Source organism: Erpetoichthys calabaricus, chromosome 1, assembly GCF_900747795.2.
Source record: "Erpetoichthys calabaricus chromosome 1, fErpCal1.3, whole genome shotgun sequence".
In the NCBI taxonomy this organism is placed as follows: domain Eukaryota; kingdom Metazoa; phylum Chordata; class Cladistia; order Polypteriformes; family Polypteridae; genus Erpetoichthys; species Erpetoichthys calabaricus.
In genome coordinates this window covers 99,398,908-99,414,947 of record NC_041394.2, presented here as the reverse complement: position 1 = coordinate 99,414,947, position 16,040 = coordinate 99,398,908, and the positions used below count along the sequence as shown (strand labels likewise).

Genomic DNA, 16,040 nt, shown 5'->3' with positions numbered 1-16,040 from the left:
TGTATTATATATAAAGATAAATTGAATAGCCACAAATTTCAATTGGAATAAGTTGATACATAAGATAGATAGAGTGTGATTATATTAGGATAAAAGAAGCAGGCAGTGGAGAAGAGAAAAACAAACTTCCACCATGAACAAATTCTAACTGCTATTGTCAACAGGCTGTCAAGTCCCTTAATGGTTACTCCACCAATACAGCATTCGTACTATTTCAGATCCAAATTTTTCATCCATCTTTCTGAACTAACCTATTCCATTCATAGATGGTCAGGAGCCAGAGCCTGTTCCAGCACTACTGGATGCAAAACAGTAACTAGGTTTGCTTAGAGTGCCAGTTCATCACAGGGTGTGCTTACAGACACATCTGCTGGGCTAGATTAAAGCTTTCAATTGACCTAACATTATACCTTTGGACTGTTGTAGGAAACTATAGGAAAACTCAATGCAGCTGAAGATTGGACCAGGAATTTAATCCTTTCCCCTGGAGCCGTGAGCCTCTGTGTCTCCATATCACTCTAGCATTATTTCAGTGTCCCTAAGCTAATTAAGCACAAACAAAAGCACATATTTTTTGCACTTGATGAATATAATAGTATCTGCTCCTGTCTTTTAAAGGTTTGCCAAGTAATGCGAGACGTGCTGATAAGCCCATTCATTATATCTTGTTTTGTGTATGTTTTTATTATACCGGCTGCCACACAATAGGGAGATGAAAATCAGCTTGGCTTTATTACTCATTCAACTACTTGAATCACAAGACGAAAAAAGATGTCAGGCAGACATTAACATTTATATTCTATTACTGGTGCCTGCTGTATGGATCAGTCTTGCCAACAATAGGCGTGTATTGAAGCCATTTAACTGTCTGACACTTAGTTGGCCTTTTTTCCGCTAATTGAAAACCTTGCTGCCTTTTTGTGCACTCGGTCAATCTGACATTATTTTGTCACTTTTGACAGGTGCTAGAATGTGGCCCCTGGATGATCATGTCACTGCTGTTTACGTTGCCTTCTTTGTCTACATTTAGGCATTGCTAACCTTCTGATTTCCAGTTGCTTTATATGCTACTCTATGCATCCTGTGTTTTTAAAACTCTGGTTTATGTGTTCTTAATGTTACTTGAATAGTGTACAGTTCATGTGGCAGAATAAGTCTGCATATTTCCAGACAAGGCTAATTGTTTGTTTTGTTCTCTATTAGGTGTAAAAGTGAGATCTATTGCCAGTTCTACCAACATGATAACAACTACTCGTCACGTCTGGCCCACCTTGGGTTTCAGGTGCCTAGTTCTCGTTGCTACATTAATCTTCCACATCCAACTATCAAATGCAAGTGAAACTGAAATGCCACCTGATAAGTCTGCTGTCAATGGTACCTGCTCAGGAAGTAATGGATGTGCCGAGGGTGTGGTTCTTCCTGTCTGGAACCCTCAAGATCCCTCAGTTGGAGACAAAGTTGCCAGAGCAATTGTATACTTTGTAGCCCTGATTTATATGTTTCTAGGAATGTCCATCATTGCAGATCGCTTCATGTCATCCATAGAGGTAATCACTTCCCAGGAGAAGGAGATCACTATTAAAAAGCCAAATGGTGAAACTACAACAACAACGGTTAGAATCTGGAATGAGACTGTGTCCAATCTGACCCTCATGGCACTGGGATCATCTGCTCCAGAGATCTTACTTTCTGTGATTGAGGTATGCGGACATCAGTTTCAGGCAGGGGATATGGGCCCTAGCACCATTGTTGGTAGTGCGGCTTTCAACATGTTTGTGATTATCGCCCTTTGCGTCTATGTAGTCCCGGATGGGGAAACAAGGAAGATCAAGCACTTGAGGGTCTTTTTTGTCACAGCAGCTTGGAGCATCTTTGCCTATATTTGGCTCTACCTTATTCTGTCTGTGTTCTCCCCTGGAGTTGTGGACGTGTGGGAGGCAGTCCTAACTTTCATGTTTTTTCCGCTTTGTGTCATCCAAGCCTGGATTGCTGACCGTAGGCTGCTTTTCTATAAATATGTCCACAAAAGGTATAGGGCTGATAAGCACAGAGGTATAATAATTGAGACTGAAGGGGATGGTCCTTTTACCAAAATGGATATTGAAATGGATGGCCAAGTAGTCAATTCACATAAGGAAGTCCTAGATGGAATGCTAAGCCTGGCAGATGATAACAATAAGGATCAAGAGGAAGAGGCTCGTAGGGATATGGCCAGAACATTAAAAGAGCTCAAGCAGAAACATCCAGACAAAGACATGGAACAACTGATTGAAATGGCCAATTATCACGTTCTTGTCCAGCAGCAGAAAAGCCGAGCTTTTTATAGGATTCAAGCTACCCGAATGATGATTGGTGCTGGGAATATCCTGAAGAAGCATGCTGCAGACCAAGCTCGGAAGGTGATCAGCTGCCATGAAGCTCGCTCAGAGGAGGATGACCAAACCATCAAAATCTTATTTGAGCCGTCTCACTACCAATGCTTCGAGAACTGTGGCTCTCTGGTGCTTACAGTGGTGAGAAGAGGTGGAGATTCCAACTGCACTGTGAAAGTTGATTTTAAAACTGAAGATGGCACAGCCAATGCTGGCTCTGATTATGAATTTGCAGAGGGCACGCTTGTCTTTAAAGCTGGTGAGACCCACAAAGAAGTAACAGTAGGCATCATAGATGATGACATATTTGAAGAAGATGAATATTTTTATGTCAACCTGAGTAATGTCAGGGTTACTTATGCAGAAGGAGGATTGGAATCCAGTGATTCCCCTCCAAAAGCCAGCCTTGGCACTGACCACACTGCCACGGTGACCATATTTGATGATGATCATGCAGGAATATTCACATTTGAAAGTAACAGCACTCGTGTGAGCGAAAGTATTGGGATTATGCAGGTGAAAGTCCAGCGGACCTCTGGAGCTCGAGGGACTGTTATTGTACCATACAAGACAATTGAAGGTACAGCCAAAGCCGGTGAAGACTATGAAGAGGTAGCTGGAAAGCTGGAGTTCCAGAATGATGAAACAATGTGAGTACACCTTAAAATCTTCCTGTGTTTTATTTTTTACCAGATGAGTAAAATTTACTGATGCTTTTTTGTTCCTTTCTTTATGAAATTATTATTACATTGCAAGAAACTAGGGTGTAAACTAAATACATTTTAACAGAGTTCAATGGACATATCTGTTGAGGTTCGTAGACCTCAAAGGTCATGGTTCAATCCCAGATCTAAGGATGAACTCCATCATTGTCAGTTACAGTGGTGCGTAAAATTGAATGAACTTTGTTTCGTGTCTGCAGGACATTTACAGCTGGAGGAAAGGCCATAACAGGGTCTAAGGGTGAACCCTATCCTGATAGCAAACATTTTAAAGATGTAGCTATTTTAAGCAGTGGAGGATGTAACCTTATTTGATGTTTGAGGGTATTTCAGTGGTCCTGGCCTTACAGACAACAGCAACACTAGATACATTTACTATTGATACCTTTACTATTTCTCAGTTCAGTTTATTACATTGCTGGTCCCCATGGTGTGTGAGCTATTGGGAATATGGGAATGCATAGTCCAAGGATGGATGCAATGAAGCAAACCTGATCTCATTTAAAATGGTGTGATATCCCAGAATGACCATTGGCAAAAACAGCTAATTCAAGTGGTGGTTCAGTGATAGCACCACCCACAATGGTAACAGTGATGCTACCTACCTGAGCTATAGAAGAACTTCTTTAGCTCACATGACGATCAATGTGTTCAATATCAGGTGGATGGATGATGATCCATGGCAAGTGCTAACAGCAATTCTGTCTTGGTTAATGTAATTATTTCTCTTTTGAACTGGAAGAACTGTAGTAAATACACATAGCAGATGTCATAACAAGCTGGCCCAGCATGTCATCTATGGCTAAGTTTCATCTTGAGTGTGCCAGAATGTTTGCACAAGTAATGATTAAATTACAGTAAACTAAACAAATGAATGATTTTTTCATTACCTCTGTATGTGGTCTAAAAATCCCTGTGTCTTTTTAAATTAAAAAAAAAACAAAACAAGTGATCATATTTGCAGATCTCTCTGCTTAGCATTGTAAAAAAGAAAATTATACAAAAAAGCAGAGGAGAAAAAGCAGTAAACCTATTGCCTATCTGGGCTTACCTTCATAGGCATCGAGCTTTGTCGACCCAGTTGAGCTGCTTGTACTGACCTTTTTGCAAAACATAACTCCGATCTCCTACCATTTCTGTCTGTTTTGGACTCTCAGTCCTGGCCTCTTTTCCTTCAGCCATCTGAACCACAAATCACCTTCTGACTGTAGACTCAAAGGGATCTCTGCCATGAGAGAGCTTCCTGGCGACAGTGACCTGTAACTACTTCCAAAAGTGGGGCTAGCTTTTGAAGTCTCAGTGGACTAAACCACAGGACCCCCAGGAAACCCTTTAGATCAATACACTACTTAACTTCTCTTAAAAAGACAGGTCTCTTATGCAGGTTACAGTCTGCATCCCTTAGAAGGGCAAATGGCTCCACTCAGGAATGATTGGACAGAAAAAATGGGCTCCAGCCTGTCCTCCCTGTCCCTTAGATTTAAAAGTTTATTACGTTTCTACTTTGAAGTTAGGAAAATGTGCTACTGCCTGTTCCCTCTTGCCCACTGTCAGGATTTTGCTAGGGTCTCATCCCTGCTTTTAGATTTGTTGGCAGCTTTTATTTTGTTTCATTCTATTTTTGATAATTGTTTGTTATTAATTAATTGAATTCCTCCTTTAGTTGTTGTTATTAATTTTGGGAAGACAGGCCACCCAATTACACAAGTGTGCTGCCATTACAGTAGTTATCTGAGACAACCTTATAATATAGTCAACTATTGTTATTTTTCCAGGGAATTTATTTTTCATGTATACAAATATAACTAACCTTTGGTTTTTCTCTGTATTTTGTTAGAGATATTTTGCTTTTGTGGTTAAGTGCTTTACTGTTTCTCACAATGCTTAGAACTCTTCATCTGTCAGTAGGGTTTAAGTAATGTTTTTTAGAAAGAAAGTTTGGAATTTGATTTGTTTGGACCTTTTCATTATTGTTTGGATAATTCCTTGCGCTAAATATTAGTCAGTTTATTATTGTTGTATTGGGATTGTCCTTTTGTATAACTGTTAAATGTCAGTGATTTGGATTTATTTTCTTGAAAACTGAAAACATAAGTATTAGACCTTTTTGCCTTCCTGACTTTCATTTCAGAATTGTTTTAAAATATTATTTGGCATTATGTTGTTATTTTTAACAAGTATCTTCTATTGTAAGAGCAGTTCTGTCTAATATTTGGTTAATCTTCCGTACTTTCTCAAAACGATTCCTTATATTTTCTTCCATTATTATTTTTACTGTAAACTTGTTTTCCTCAGTCCATTGGTTATCTTCTGGTGATTTGTTATTCTTTTAATAAGTAATTTAGTTAATAAGTTAATTTTAAATAACCCATTATCAGTATCAGATTTCCTAAGACCCTGTCTACACTAATGTGTTTTCATTTAAAAACACATATATTTGTCTATGTTTCTGCTGTTCACGCACTATAACCCATTGTATTTGACTCATGAAAATGAAGACTTTTAAAAACGCTCTCCAGAGCTGTATACTTCTGAAAATTCATTGCATTCGTAGTCTGAGTCTCGAGGACCTGAATTGTGTGGGTGGTTACCTACCAGGTAACACTTGTGGTTGGTCTGCCATTCGGCAAACATCCGCCACGGTGCCCTCTTTCAGTTGCGAGAGGCAGATCATGGAATGTTGCATAGTTTACTGTCAAATAAAGCAAAGAGTACGCTACACGTGTTTCGCCCTCATTTGGGCTCATCAGGCCTACACACTCTACTGCTCCCCACTCGGGGAATCAAACCTCGGACGTCAGCATCAGAAACGAAGCCCCTTTACGCTGCCCAACGGCGTATGGTTTGTGGTTGTTTATTTGACCGCCTGTAGGTCCGGAGTAATTACATTCATTGCATTCGTAGTGCATAGTGGCAGTGCTTTGACGTGAATAGGTACAAACACGTTTTTTTTTCTAATTGTGCTCTTGTTGGTTTGTGCTTATTTTGTGGCCCATACCTGATTGGATCCTGCTTATTGTAACGGCTCATTCCCTAACTGGTCACCCTTTACCTTTCCAACATGGCAGGTATAAAAGAGTTGCTTTCCATGGTGCTTGTTGTGCTGCTTACCTGTATTCATCTAAATTGCACTTTGTAAAGTTTAAATGCTGCATACATGCATAAAAAGAAAATTACTTTGCAGCTGCTACACTGCCTGGTGGCATTACAATTGAAGTAAAAAATTCAGAGCCTTGTGAAAATCAGATTGTAAATAACTCAAGACAGCCTCTAATCAACATTTATTACTTAACCTTAATCTGTGCAGTAAGGAGGAGAAAAAATTAATAATAAGGTGATTAACAAAGTGGATGGGTGTAGAATGCAGTTGAGCCCACAATATTACAGGGCACAGAGAAAGAGAGAGAAAGACATGAGAGCACAGTGCAGTAAAGCGAATATTTAGATGCATGCATGCACTTATTTATTTCCTCTATTTAGTTAGTTTTACAAATATTCTTTGTGTAAGAATTGCCTTGGACTGCTTATAATCAATCATCTTGCGAATGAACTTAGTGCTAAATACTTTTCTTTAACTTATTTGTTTTTATTTAATAAGATGACCATCGCCAGTTCTGAAGACTGTTACTTTCAACCATAATCAGTGCATTAATGTATCACAGGAGCAATTTGCTGTGGCTCATTAAGGAATTTCTTTCTTTTTCTATGCTGTGAATGTGCTATTGGAGTCCTACCTATGCTCATAATTTTGAAAGCACATAAAACACACAGGAATCTGATTTTAATAGGGCTCTGGATTTTTCACTACATAGTCCCTTCATGGAGTTTGCACGCATGCCCAGTGTAGGTGAGAGTCACCATCATATGTTTTTTTGGGCTTTGCAGTATGGACAGGAATAATTTTGTAAACAATGTGAAAACTCCAGTTTGAACATAGATCGTTTTTGTTTAAAAACAAAAATGAAAACACAGTAGTGTGGATGTAGGTTAAGATTATTATCTCAGTTTTCAGCCCTTCATTCTGCCAGCCATTCATAACACCCTCCTTCTGTTCCCATGGTTGCAGATCTAAGCTGCTCCCCTCCTTTCACTATCTCAACATTAATTAAAGGGGAGACTGTAGACAAGGTGGAGCATTAGACATATTTGGGGCCAATCACTGATAACAGGCTAAACTTTGATTTTAACACAGAAAGGTCATGTAAAAATGGGCAGATTCGGCTGTTTCTTTCTTAGGAAACAACTGTTTTAAAGTGAGCAAAGCCATGATGACATTTTTTTTATAAGTCCTTTATGAAATCTAATATCACATTTGCTTTTATATGTTGGTGTGGCAACCTCAGCATTAAGAAAATAAAGTATCCTAACATTATGGATAAATCTAGCAGTAAAATTATTGGTTTGTCACAGACCTCTGTCACTGAACTGTATTATAAACAAGTTAGAAAGAAGGCCGACTTATTTATGTCAGACAGTAGCCATAGCCTTTCTTTAAATTCCATCTGTTGCCATCAGAGTGCAGATTTACATTTCCTAGGGTAATTATTCCTATAAGTATTTTGAATTCTCTTACTTGTTGAGATGCTGCTAAATGCATAATTCCAAATGATTATTTTATGTACTGTTAAAGATGACTATTCTTCTTTGTCCAAATATTGAATATGTTTACAGTATATACTGAAATGGACCAACTGGCGTCCAAGCCGGCATAGACTCCTTTCCTTTACCTGGCCAGGAGGCCAACATAATGAATGGTAAAGAAAGAAAGTGCAACAGGACCGGTATTCCAGCAGCTATAGATGGGAATCACATTGCCCTGTTGGATAACCACTATGCAGGAAGTATAAAATAAATGGAGTATCCCGACCAGGATAAGTAATGGACCCTTTCCTGGTCTGCAGACTACACATATAGGACAATGGGAGACTGCCTCTCACACACAGGTTGATCCCACATACCCTAGGTGGCAGCATCCCTTATGGTGAACACCGTTTCTACAAGGCAACATGGAAGCGGTGGTCTCATAAAGCTGCCCTGTTGTTTTCAATGGAGGCTGCCAGGGGGAGCTGTTGGAAAATAAAGGCTCATGCTCTGCTTGACCTGGAAATGTTTCCGGAGATAAGTGTTTGGCACCAGAAGTACTTTTGAGTTGGGGCTTAAAAGGAAGCCCTCCACTTCACTAAGAGGGTTGGAGTTGTGAGAGAAGGTGGACAATGCTCGCCTGGGAGGAGTAGAGGAGAAAAAAGGGAGAATTCTATTGCTGTGCTGAGAGTGTGGAAAGGAATCCTGTTAAAAGTATTTTGTAAAATAAAAATACCAGTCTTGAAATTTGTCTGGGAGAGTTGTGTCTGTGGAGTTGTGTCTGGGGTTTGGGGTGCTGCAGTGCTCCTCCTAGTGGTCACAACATGATAACACTGGTTGTCAGTTGTTATGCCTTTGCTTATTTTATTGTATCTGTGTAACAATGGCTCTTTTTTACATTCCTGCTACAAAGAAATGTCTCTCTGTCTACCTAACCTAACCATCTGAGGAGAGTCTGTCATTCCAATTAGTGTCTAGGTTGCCTGCCTTCCTTCCAGCATTACAAAGGAAAAGTGTATGTCTTCATTGAGACTACAACTCTCTCTCTTTTTTGCACTGCTTCTTATAGTTCACCAGATACCAACAGATCCCTGATATTCTATCCTTAATATATTTATCATTTTATGTTTTTACTTTGATTTATTGAACTTTTTGTTATATTGGTAATGAGAGAACAAATGAAAATGTTTCAGCATGCTCATTACATGTAACAAATATAGAACCTTTACTAAAAGTAGTCATTCAATTAGGATCTGACAGTCCATGATCTACCATCTGTTTATAGTCCAGTATGGACCATTCTTGGGTATTTACCTTTGATATTTCAGTGGAATGGTAGGGAACATATGTGACAAAAAGAGGGATGAAGAAGGCTGTGATGTTTAGGAGTGTGAATGTGCGAGCGTGTGTCTAATTGAGCCTTATGTTGCCAGTTTTGCGCCCATTGCTGCTAGGGTTGGTTCAAGCCCTGCGACCTCACCTTGGATTTATAGATTTTGAGACTAACTGACTGTCTGACTTGTAGCATGAGGAGTAATTGCTTAAATACAGATAATAAAGTCTACCTGACCCAACCTAACCTATCCATCTGAGGAGGGTCAATTGTTCCAGTCAGCTTACAGCATTACAGTACAAAGGAATAATGTATGTCTTTATCAGGGCTACAACTCTGTCTTTTTGCACTACTTACTTGATCAATGCCCATCTGTTTGAGACTGGGTTATCTAGCACATTTTCCAATCTCATGACTCATGCATAAGTCCTCACTGCTGGTCTTGGTCTTGTTCTCTGTCTTTTTTTTCTCTCATTGTTGTGCTGTTATATGTCTTGTCCTTTGCATACACCACCATTGCATTTACTAAATGTTGTGCTGTATGCAGTACATGAACATTTTATTTTCTCTAAAAAATGAAACACTAGAAGGCTTCAGCATCAAACATATGGCAGAAAGATATCACTTTATGTGTGCATATGAGAAAAGCAGCAGGGTGTTAGAATCATAATTTTTGGCTTTCTTGTAAACTTCACTACTTCGATATGGTCACAAATGGCCCATTTTTCATTCTCTTTTGGCGATTAATCTATTTAGCAAAACACTGGCTGCTTTGATCTGGCCATGTACAGTATCTGTAGCCCTTCTGGCTGTAACTTAGTCCAAGAGAGAAGACATCTGCCAAATAATCAAATGGTTATGGTGACAAAGATGTTTTTCTTAAGCACTAAACATAGCCTATGCAAAAAAACAGTCATTTTGCTATGTAACAGTGAGATGCATTTCAATTACTGCTTTGGCTGAGATCACACAGAGCTCTTGTATGAGCAGTTTTTAATGTAATGTGCGCTTATCACCTGCTGCTGTTGTCAAGTGAGCCCAAGGTCAGCAACACCTGGAGATTGGCCCTCCCTTTCTTTGTGTAAATTTAATGGACATGTTTGGTTATCCTCTACAATAGCAAATCTTGTTTACATTTTACTCTTAGTTTACTTTCTATTATCTGTGTTAAACCTTTTAGTAATCAAACATATGACCTTTGCTTGTTTGTTAGCATGACTGAACAGAATGATCCTGCCCAGGTTTGCTTAAAAAGAAAAAAGATTATTTCAGTAAAAAACACAGCCTGCTGTTTCCAACTCCTGTGCTAGATCTACTGTTTGACTGACATGGATGGAAAACAGAAAAGTTATTAAAAGCTGTGCACTGTATAATATTGTAAGTGAGGGCTAAAGAGATATTAGGGAAGTCCTGTATTATTCTTTCAATGTTCAATATACAGTGGGTGTATTTGAAATTATCCAAGTTATCTAAGGCATTATTACTAAAAATTAAAGATCTTGTTTTCATTTTATTGTGGGTAGGGTGGGAAGAAGAAATATTTAAATCTCACAGTTTCTTTTGGTGTTGAGCTTTGTATGGTTAACCAGATCATAATACAACCCTGCTGTTCTATGCATAACGTATTTGTCATTGTATTTATTTATGCTGTATTGGTAATGAGGGAACAACTCAAAATGTTACATGGAACAAATATGGACCCAGTGCCAGTCAAAGCCCATGGTGCCCCTCGGTGTCCAGAGCATGCACCTCTTCAGCAACATAAACAGCGTACATGCCAACAACTTCATGGAGTATGTGCCCTTTAATTTTCCTTTTTTTTTTTTGGTTTGGGCACTCCCTTGCCACATCCAGCAAGATGCTGCCACTACCAAAATCCACACCTAAACTACTGTGGGCATCAATATATGAATGTAAACAAATAGCATGGAAAGTCTAAAAAAACAGCAAAAATGATCTTCAAGTGCATTTTGGTGTCATAGTGTGTTGTTGACAAATAAATGGGATACAGTGGACATTCAGACATGATGAAATTGCAGACTCCTGTGGATATACACAATAATAGCTGATGTAAACCTTTACCTCAAAGATATACAATTTGTTGTATATCTCTTAAAGTAAATTTATTCAAGCTGAAATTCAGCTTTTTTCTAGTATAATTCTTGGATATTCTCAGTTACTACACATTGGTTGTTAATATTGAAAGCTGAAGAACTGAAGGTTAGTATTCTGCATTTAGCAGATACATTTAAGATATGTTGCAAAAACTGAGATTTAAGATTATGAGTGTTTGCCTAAACAATGCAATTTAGAATAAGAGTTTTAAATAAAGTAAAAGAAGTGTAATAGTTGAAGTTAGCCTAATTCAAGATGACAAATTGAGAGGAACTGCGTAAGCAGATAGAAATGAAGTTTCATGGAGGAGCGTGAGGAGACACATAGACCAAATGACATGTCAATCAAGAAGGGAATGAAATGGATCCTAGCAATGAAGAGAAGCCAGTGAAAAGTGAAGCAGAGCACTACTGCATGTGTAGAAAGTGACAGAAACAGTACACCATGTAGGTGAAAGTGCTCTAGATGAGCTGCAGCATTCAGGTAATGGATAAAGAAATTATCTCTGGTAGGGTTTAGAGAGAACATAAATATGAGCAAAAAGTTAATTGACTCAGGAAGTGACAGACATGTTTAACAGGTCCAATCACCCAGTGTCACAATAAGGCACATGACAGTAAGTGAAGGTGAGTGGGTATGACTGTCTAGAGTGTTTACTCCATGGAGATACTGTAAGTACAAGCTATTAGACCCTGAAAAAGAATATTTCTGAAGTGTTGCTTGTTCATTGATAAGCTGATTGCTGAGTGCATATTTCAAATTGGTGTAAAACCTGCAGCCAGAAAGTGGGAAGCAAAAGGTCTGGACGAATATAGAAGTTATCAGAGTAAGTATGTGCAAGTGGAAAGTGGACGCAGAAGATACCTGAGACAAACCTATTTAGACTTAACAGTGGAGAGGTATGCCTTTTAAATTAGCATTTCAACACAGGACCCAAGATTCTGAATCCATGGAGTGAAGAGGGAAGAATGAAGTGATTCTTCGCATCAAAATAGACACGAAGGTTAAGGACAGAAGAGAAAGGAGCTATTTGAGCACAGGCAACAGCATCTGTTACTGAAAGCAGAGAAGATTCAACAGAAATGAAATGTTTTTTAACCAAATTTTATTCATTTATAAGGTGATTTTCTTCCCTTAACTGACAGATTGATATTTCTAATAAGGTGTAAATGAAAATCATTCAAGGTATGTATTTTGAATAAAGGATTATTCAGTGGTGAATAGAATAGTTATTATGTAGTTATTAGCTCTTAAATCTAACCAATACTGTAGATCCTGAAAATATAATGGAAAAGCATAATAGTGTAATACAGAGTTTCTCAACCTTTAAGTACTTGCGACCCGAGTTTTCATAACAGTTTTAATCGCGCCCCCCTAATGTTTTTTTGAAAGGAGCCCACTAATACCAATTTGTTCTTTTTTAATTAATGATGTATCATAGATGCATATTTTATTATACCTACTTAACTTTTATCGACATTTATCTAATTCTATATTTATTTTGCTAGTATCAGAATGTAGTTTAAGTTAATTTGTTTTGGTTTCAATAGATGTATTTTTCATATTTTTGATTCTTGTTTTCTTTTTTTCACATCTTCGCGCCCCCCTAGGGGGGCCCGCCCCACAGTTTGAGAACCACTGGTGTAATACATGATGGCTCTCAAATTTGGTTACTGAGTACCCTGGGAGTTGATACTTACTGTTGCCATTAGTTTCTTAATTTCATAATTTTAAACACACTCTGTGCTTAATCAAGGTTGTTTTTTCAATATACACTTTGTTCTGGAAATTCAGAAAATTTAATTTGGACAAGAGTGTGTTAGGGCAGCTTGATTGTTATGGTATGGCTAACTTATTTTTTTAAATGATTTTATCAAGATACCATTTAATGATGAACACTTAAACTGCTGTGGCAAATGTCAGTGCAGATAGCAGCCGCCTTCCAATCTAAAACCCATTCACCCCTGCCCTACTCTATACCACTTGAAGTGAATACTTCTTATTCCCATATGGCAGTCAGGAACACACTTTAGTCATCATGAAGTGATCACTATGAAGCTATTGTCTCTCACATACAGTATAGTAGTAAATTGGTCTTTGTAGTTTGTCTTTCTTTTTGTTTAATAGATGTTTATCATGAACATGTTTTGCAGCAAGCTAAGCACATACAAGATTGTATGATAAACTAAGAATAAACATGTACAGAATTTGATTTGTATTCATTCATATGCTTAATTACAATGATTAAATTAAATCCTGAATAAGGCACGTTACCTGGATTGTGAGGGAGTGTCAGTTATTGCACTACGGCCATGTGGCGTGATTCCCGGGGGTGATCCGGCTTGCAGGAACCTCATTGTTGAGGACAATAGAGGCAGATAGAGTGTCATTTCTGGAGGGTGGAACTGGGGGGTTTCCAACCAGGATCCCGAGCTGTTTCATGGTGTGGTGGGTGCGGCATGCTCCCCAAGCTGACCTGACCTACATTACAATGTATTTACAATGTAAGCTGTTATCTTGTTTGTCTTTGCTCCTGCAACTCAAACTATTCTGACATGTCAGCCGTAAAGGTCAGCCTTTCAAAATTTTTGTCTTACTTTGTCTTCTTGGATATTATTCATATGTCTATATGAAAGATACTTTAAAAAATCCTTTAAAAGGAATATGGATGATCACAGTTGTTTGGCACATTGCTCACATTGTTCATCCACTTATTTCTATGTTTTTATCCTTTCAGTATGCAAGGGATATTTATTTGAACTGGAGCACTGCCATTTTTATATGTACTAGGCACTTTCATTATAAAGAAAAAGAAAGTGTTGGAAATATTAAATATTTTAGTATATAAACAGTAACACAAATAAAATGAAATAAAAAACGAAGAATGCTAAAATCTCTGAAATAAGTTAATGTGGATTAAGTCAAACGAATTAAAGTGAAAATTGTCGATCGGTTACACGGCAAAAATTTTAACAGGTGACAAGAAAGGTAATGTAGTACATCTTCCGCAGATAACATTATACACCAAAGGAGATCTTGATATACCATTCGTATTAGAATGTTTACACTTTCCCGTTACAATAGCTTTTGCTATGACAATTAACAAATCACAGGGACAAACATTTGAAAAAGTCAGTTTATTTATTAGACAGAAAGAAACGATAGTCACTCATGGGCAGTTATACATTGTGTTGTCATGATGTAACTCCAAACACGAAATCAAAATTCAATGCGATATCGACGAAAAGTTAATTAAAAAAATTGTTTTTACTGAAGTTTTACAGTAAAAGTGTAAGTTTAAAAAGTATTTGCTTGTTAATTTCAAAGCCAAATAGAAATTGAAAACATATAACGCAACGAATACCTCTAACGCAACATGAAACATAATTTTCTTTCAGTTTATTACATTTTACTATTTTTTACTATGGTTAATTACTCACTGTAAAATAGTTAGTTTTATTATGCATATGCAGCAATTCCCATGAAAATAATAATCTGTTTAAATTGTACATCCGCTTCCCCATATGCGAGATGCAGATCCATGAATTGGAGATTGTGGGTTCACTTCCCGGGTCCTCCCTGTGTGGAGAGCGCTTTTAGTAGTAAGAAAAGCACTATATAAATGTAAAGAATTTATTATTATTAATTATTATTATTATGAAGTGGCTAGCACATAGCGCCCACCCTGGAGTTGAAGAGCGAAGCAAGCAGGGGGCAGAGCCCCCTAGTCTCTTAAAAAATGGAAAGAATTAATACAAAATTCACTAATTAAGTTAAATAACCCTTAGTATTTCTGATTTTGCACATTGAATTTTGTAGAAGTGGTCTTTATAGCTTAAATTTTGGGCTTTCTATGGTTGGAGAGTAAGTAATGTATACTACATAACAAAATTTAGAATAATTCTAAAATTCTAAAAAAAAAATCCCCAAATCATTGCACTTTCTTTTTCTTTCTAGTGGCTTGTTTATTTTTCGTAGTTTTTGTGGATTTATTATGAATTTCTTATTTCATTAGGTGTAATTTCTTGGTTTTTTTAAATTTTATTTTATTTAGCTTCTTACTATCAAATCTTTGTTTAAAAATTATTATTTATTTTATAATTCATCTCAGGTGTAATTATATAGAGGATATAAGCTTTTTGTGTTATGATTAGCATTTTTCTTTAATTTTCTGTTGTGTGTTGTGGCTATTTATGCATGTAGTTTGAGGCTTTTTAATGTAAGGATTTTAAATTTGACTTTAGTTTGTTTCCAGAAGTTGACGTTAAAAAGTTTAATTATTTTACAGTTTATTTTATGATACCATTTTGTTTGATTATGGTCTCCATCATTTTAAAATGATCACTTCACAGTTACCATGGCAATATTACCGAGAATGACTTGGGGATGCAGAGCATTTGACATCACCAGAGCAGCTGTATAAAGGTCGTGCATGCATTTCTGGATGATTCATGATTAAGAATAAAAACTTTTGTATTAGCACATGATTCTTTGTGTGTTTTTGCCTGGTTATGTGAATACATTTTGGTATAAGACTTTTGATTTTTGCTTAGTATTTTGAACTTAACTACAGAACAGTTTTGACTGTTTGGTAACAACCTTGGCTGTATTATTTGACTTCCTCTCATCTTCTGATCATCGCCATTTAAAATTTTTTCTGTGTCTTCAGAGTGATTTCATTTTCTGGTTTTGTTTTTACCAGTCTCTGTGGGTGATTCTTAGTAAAACCCATGCAATATTTGTATTTGTCAGCAGATGACATTGACATGAACGCCTATGACTGACTCTTGGTAATCAATGTCACCACTATATGCCATACCATCTAACCTAGTCTGCCACCATCACAAGTGCAGCAGCCCTTCTGCTGATCTTACGCACATTTCACACAAAGAATGCTGAACAAAATAGATATATTTA

The 16,040-nt window shown here is 37.3% G+C and overlaps 1 protein-coding gene across 2 annotated transcripts in view; it reads left to right on the top strand.

Moving 5' to 3' along the window:
* Positions 1–16,040, top strand: part of LOC114653683 (sodium/calcium exchanger 1-like) — a 581,045-nt gene that overhangs the window by 140,970 nt on the left and 424,035 nt on the right. For both annotated transcript variants that reach the window (XM_051932578.1, XM_028804143.2), the window contains exon 3: positions 1,204–3,022. In XM_051932578.1, the coding sequence (XP_051788538.1) occupies positions 1,239–3,022 (1,784 nt within the window). In that variant the 5' untranslated portion in view covers positions 1,204–1,238. The remainder of the gene's footprint in view (positions 1–1,203; positions 3,023–16,040) is intronic.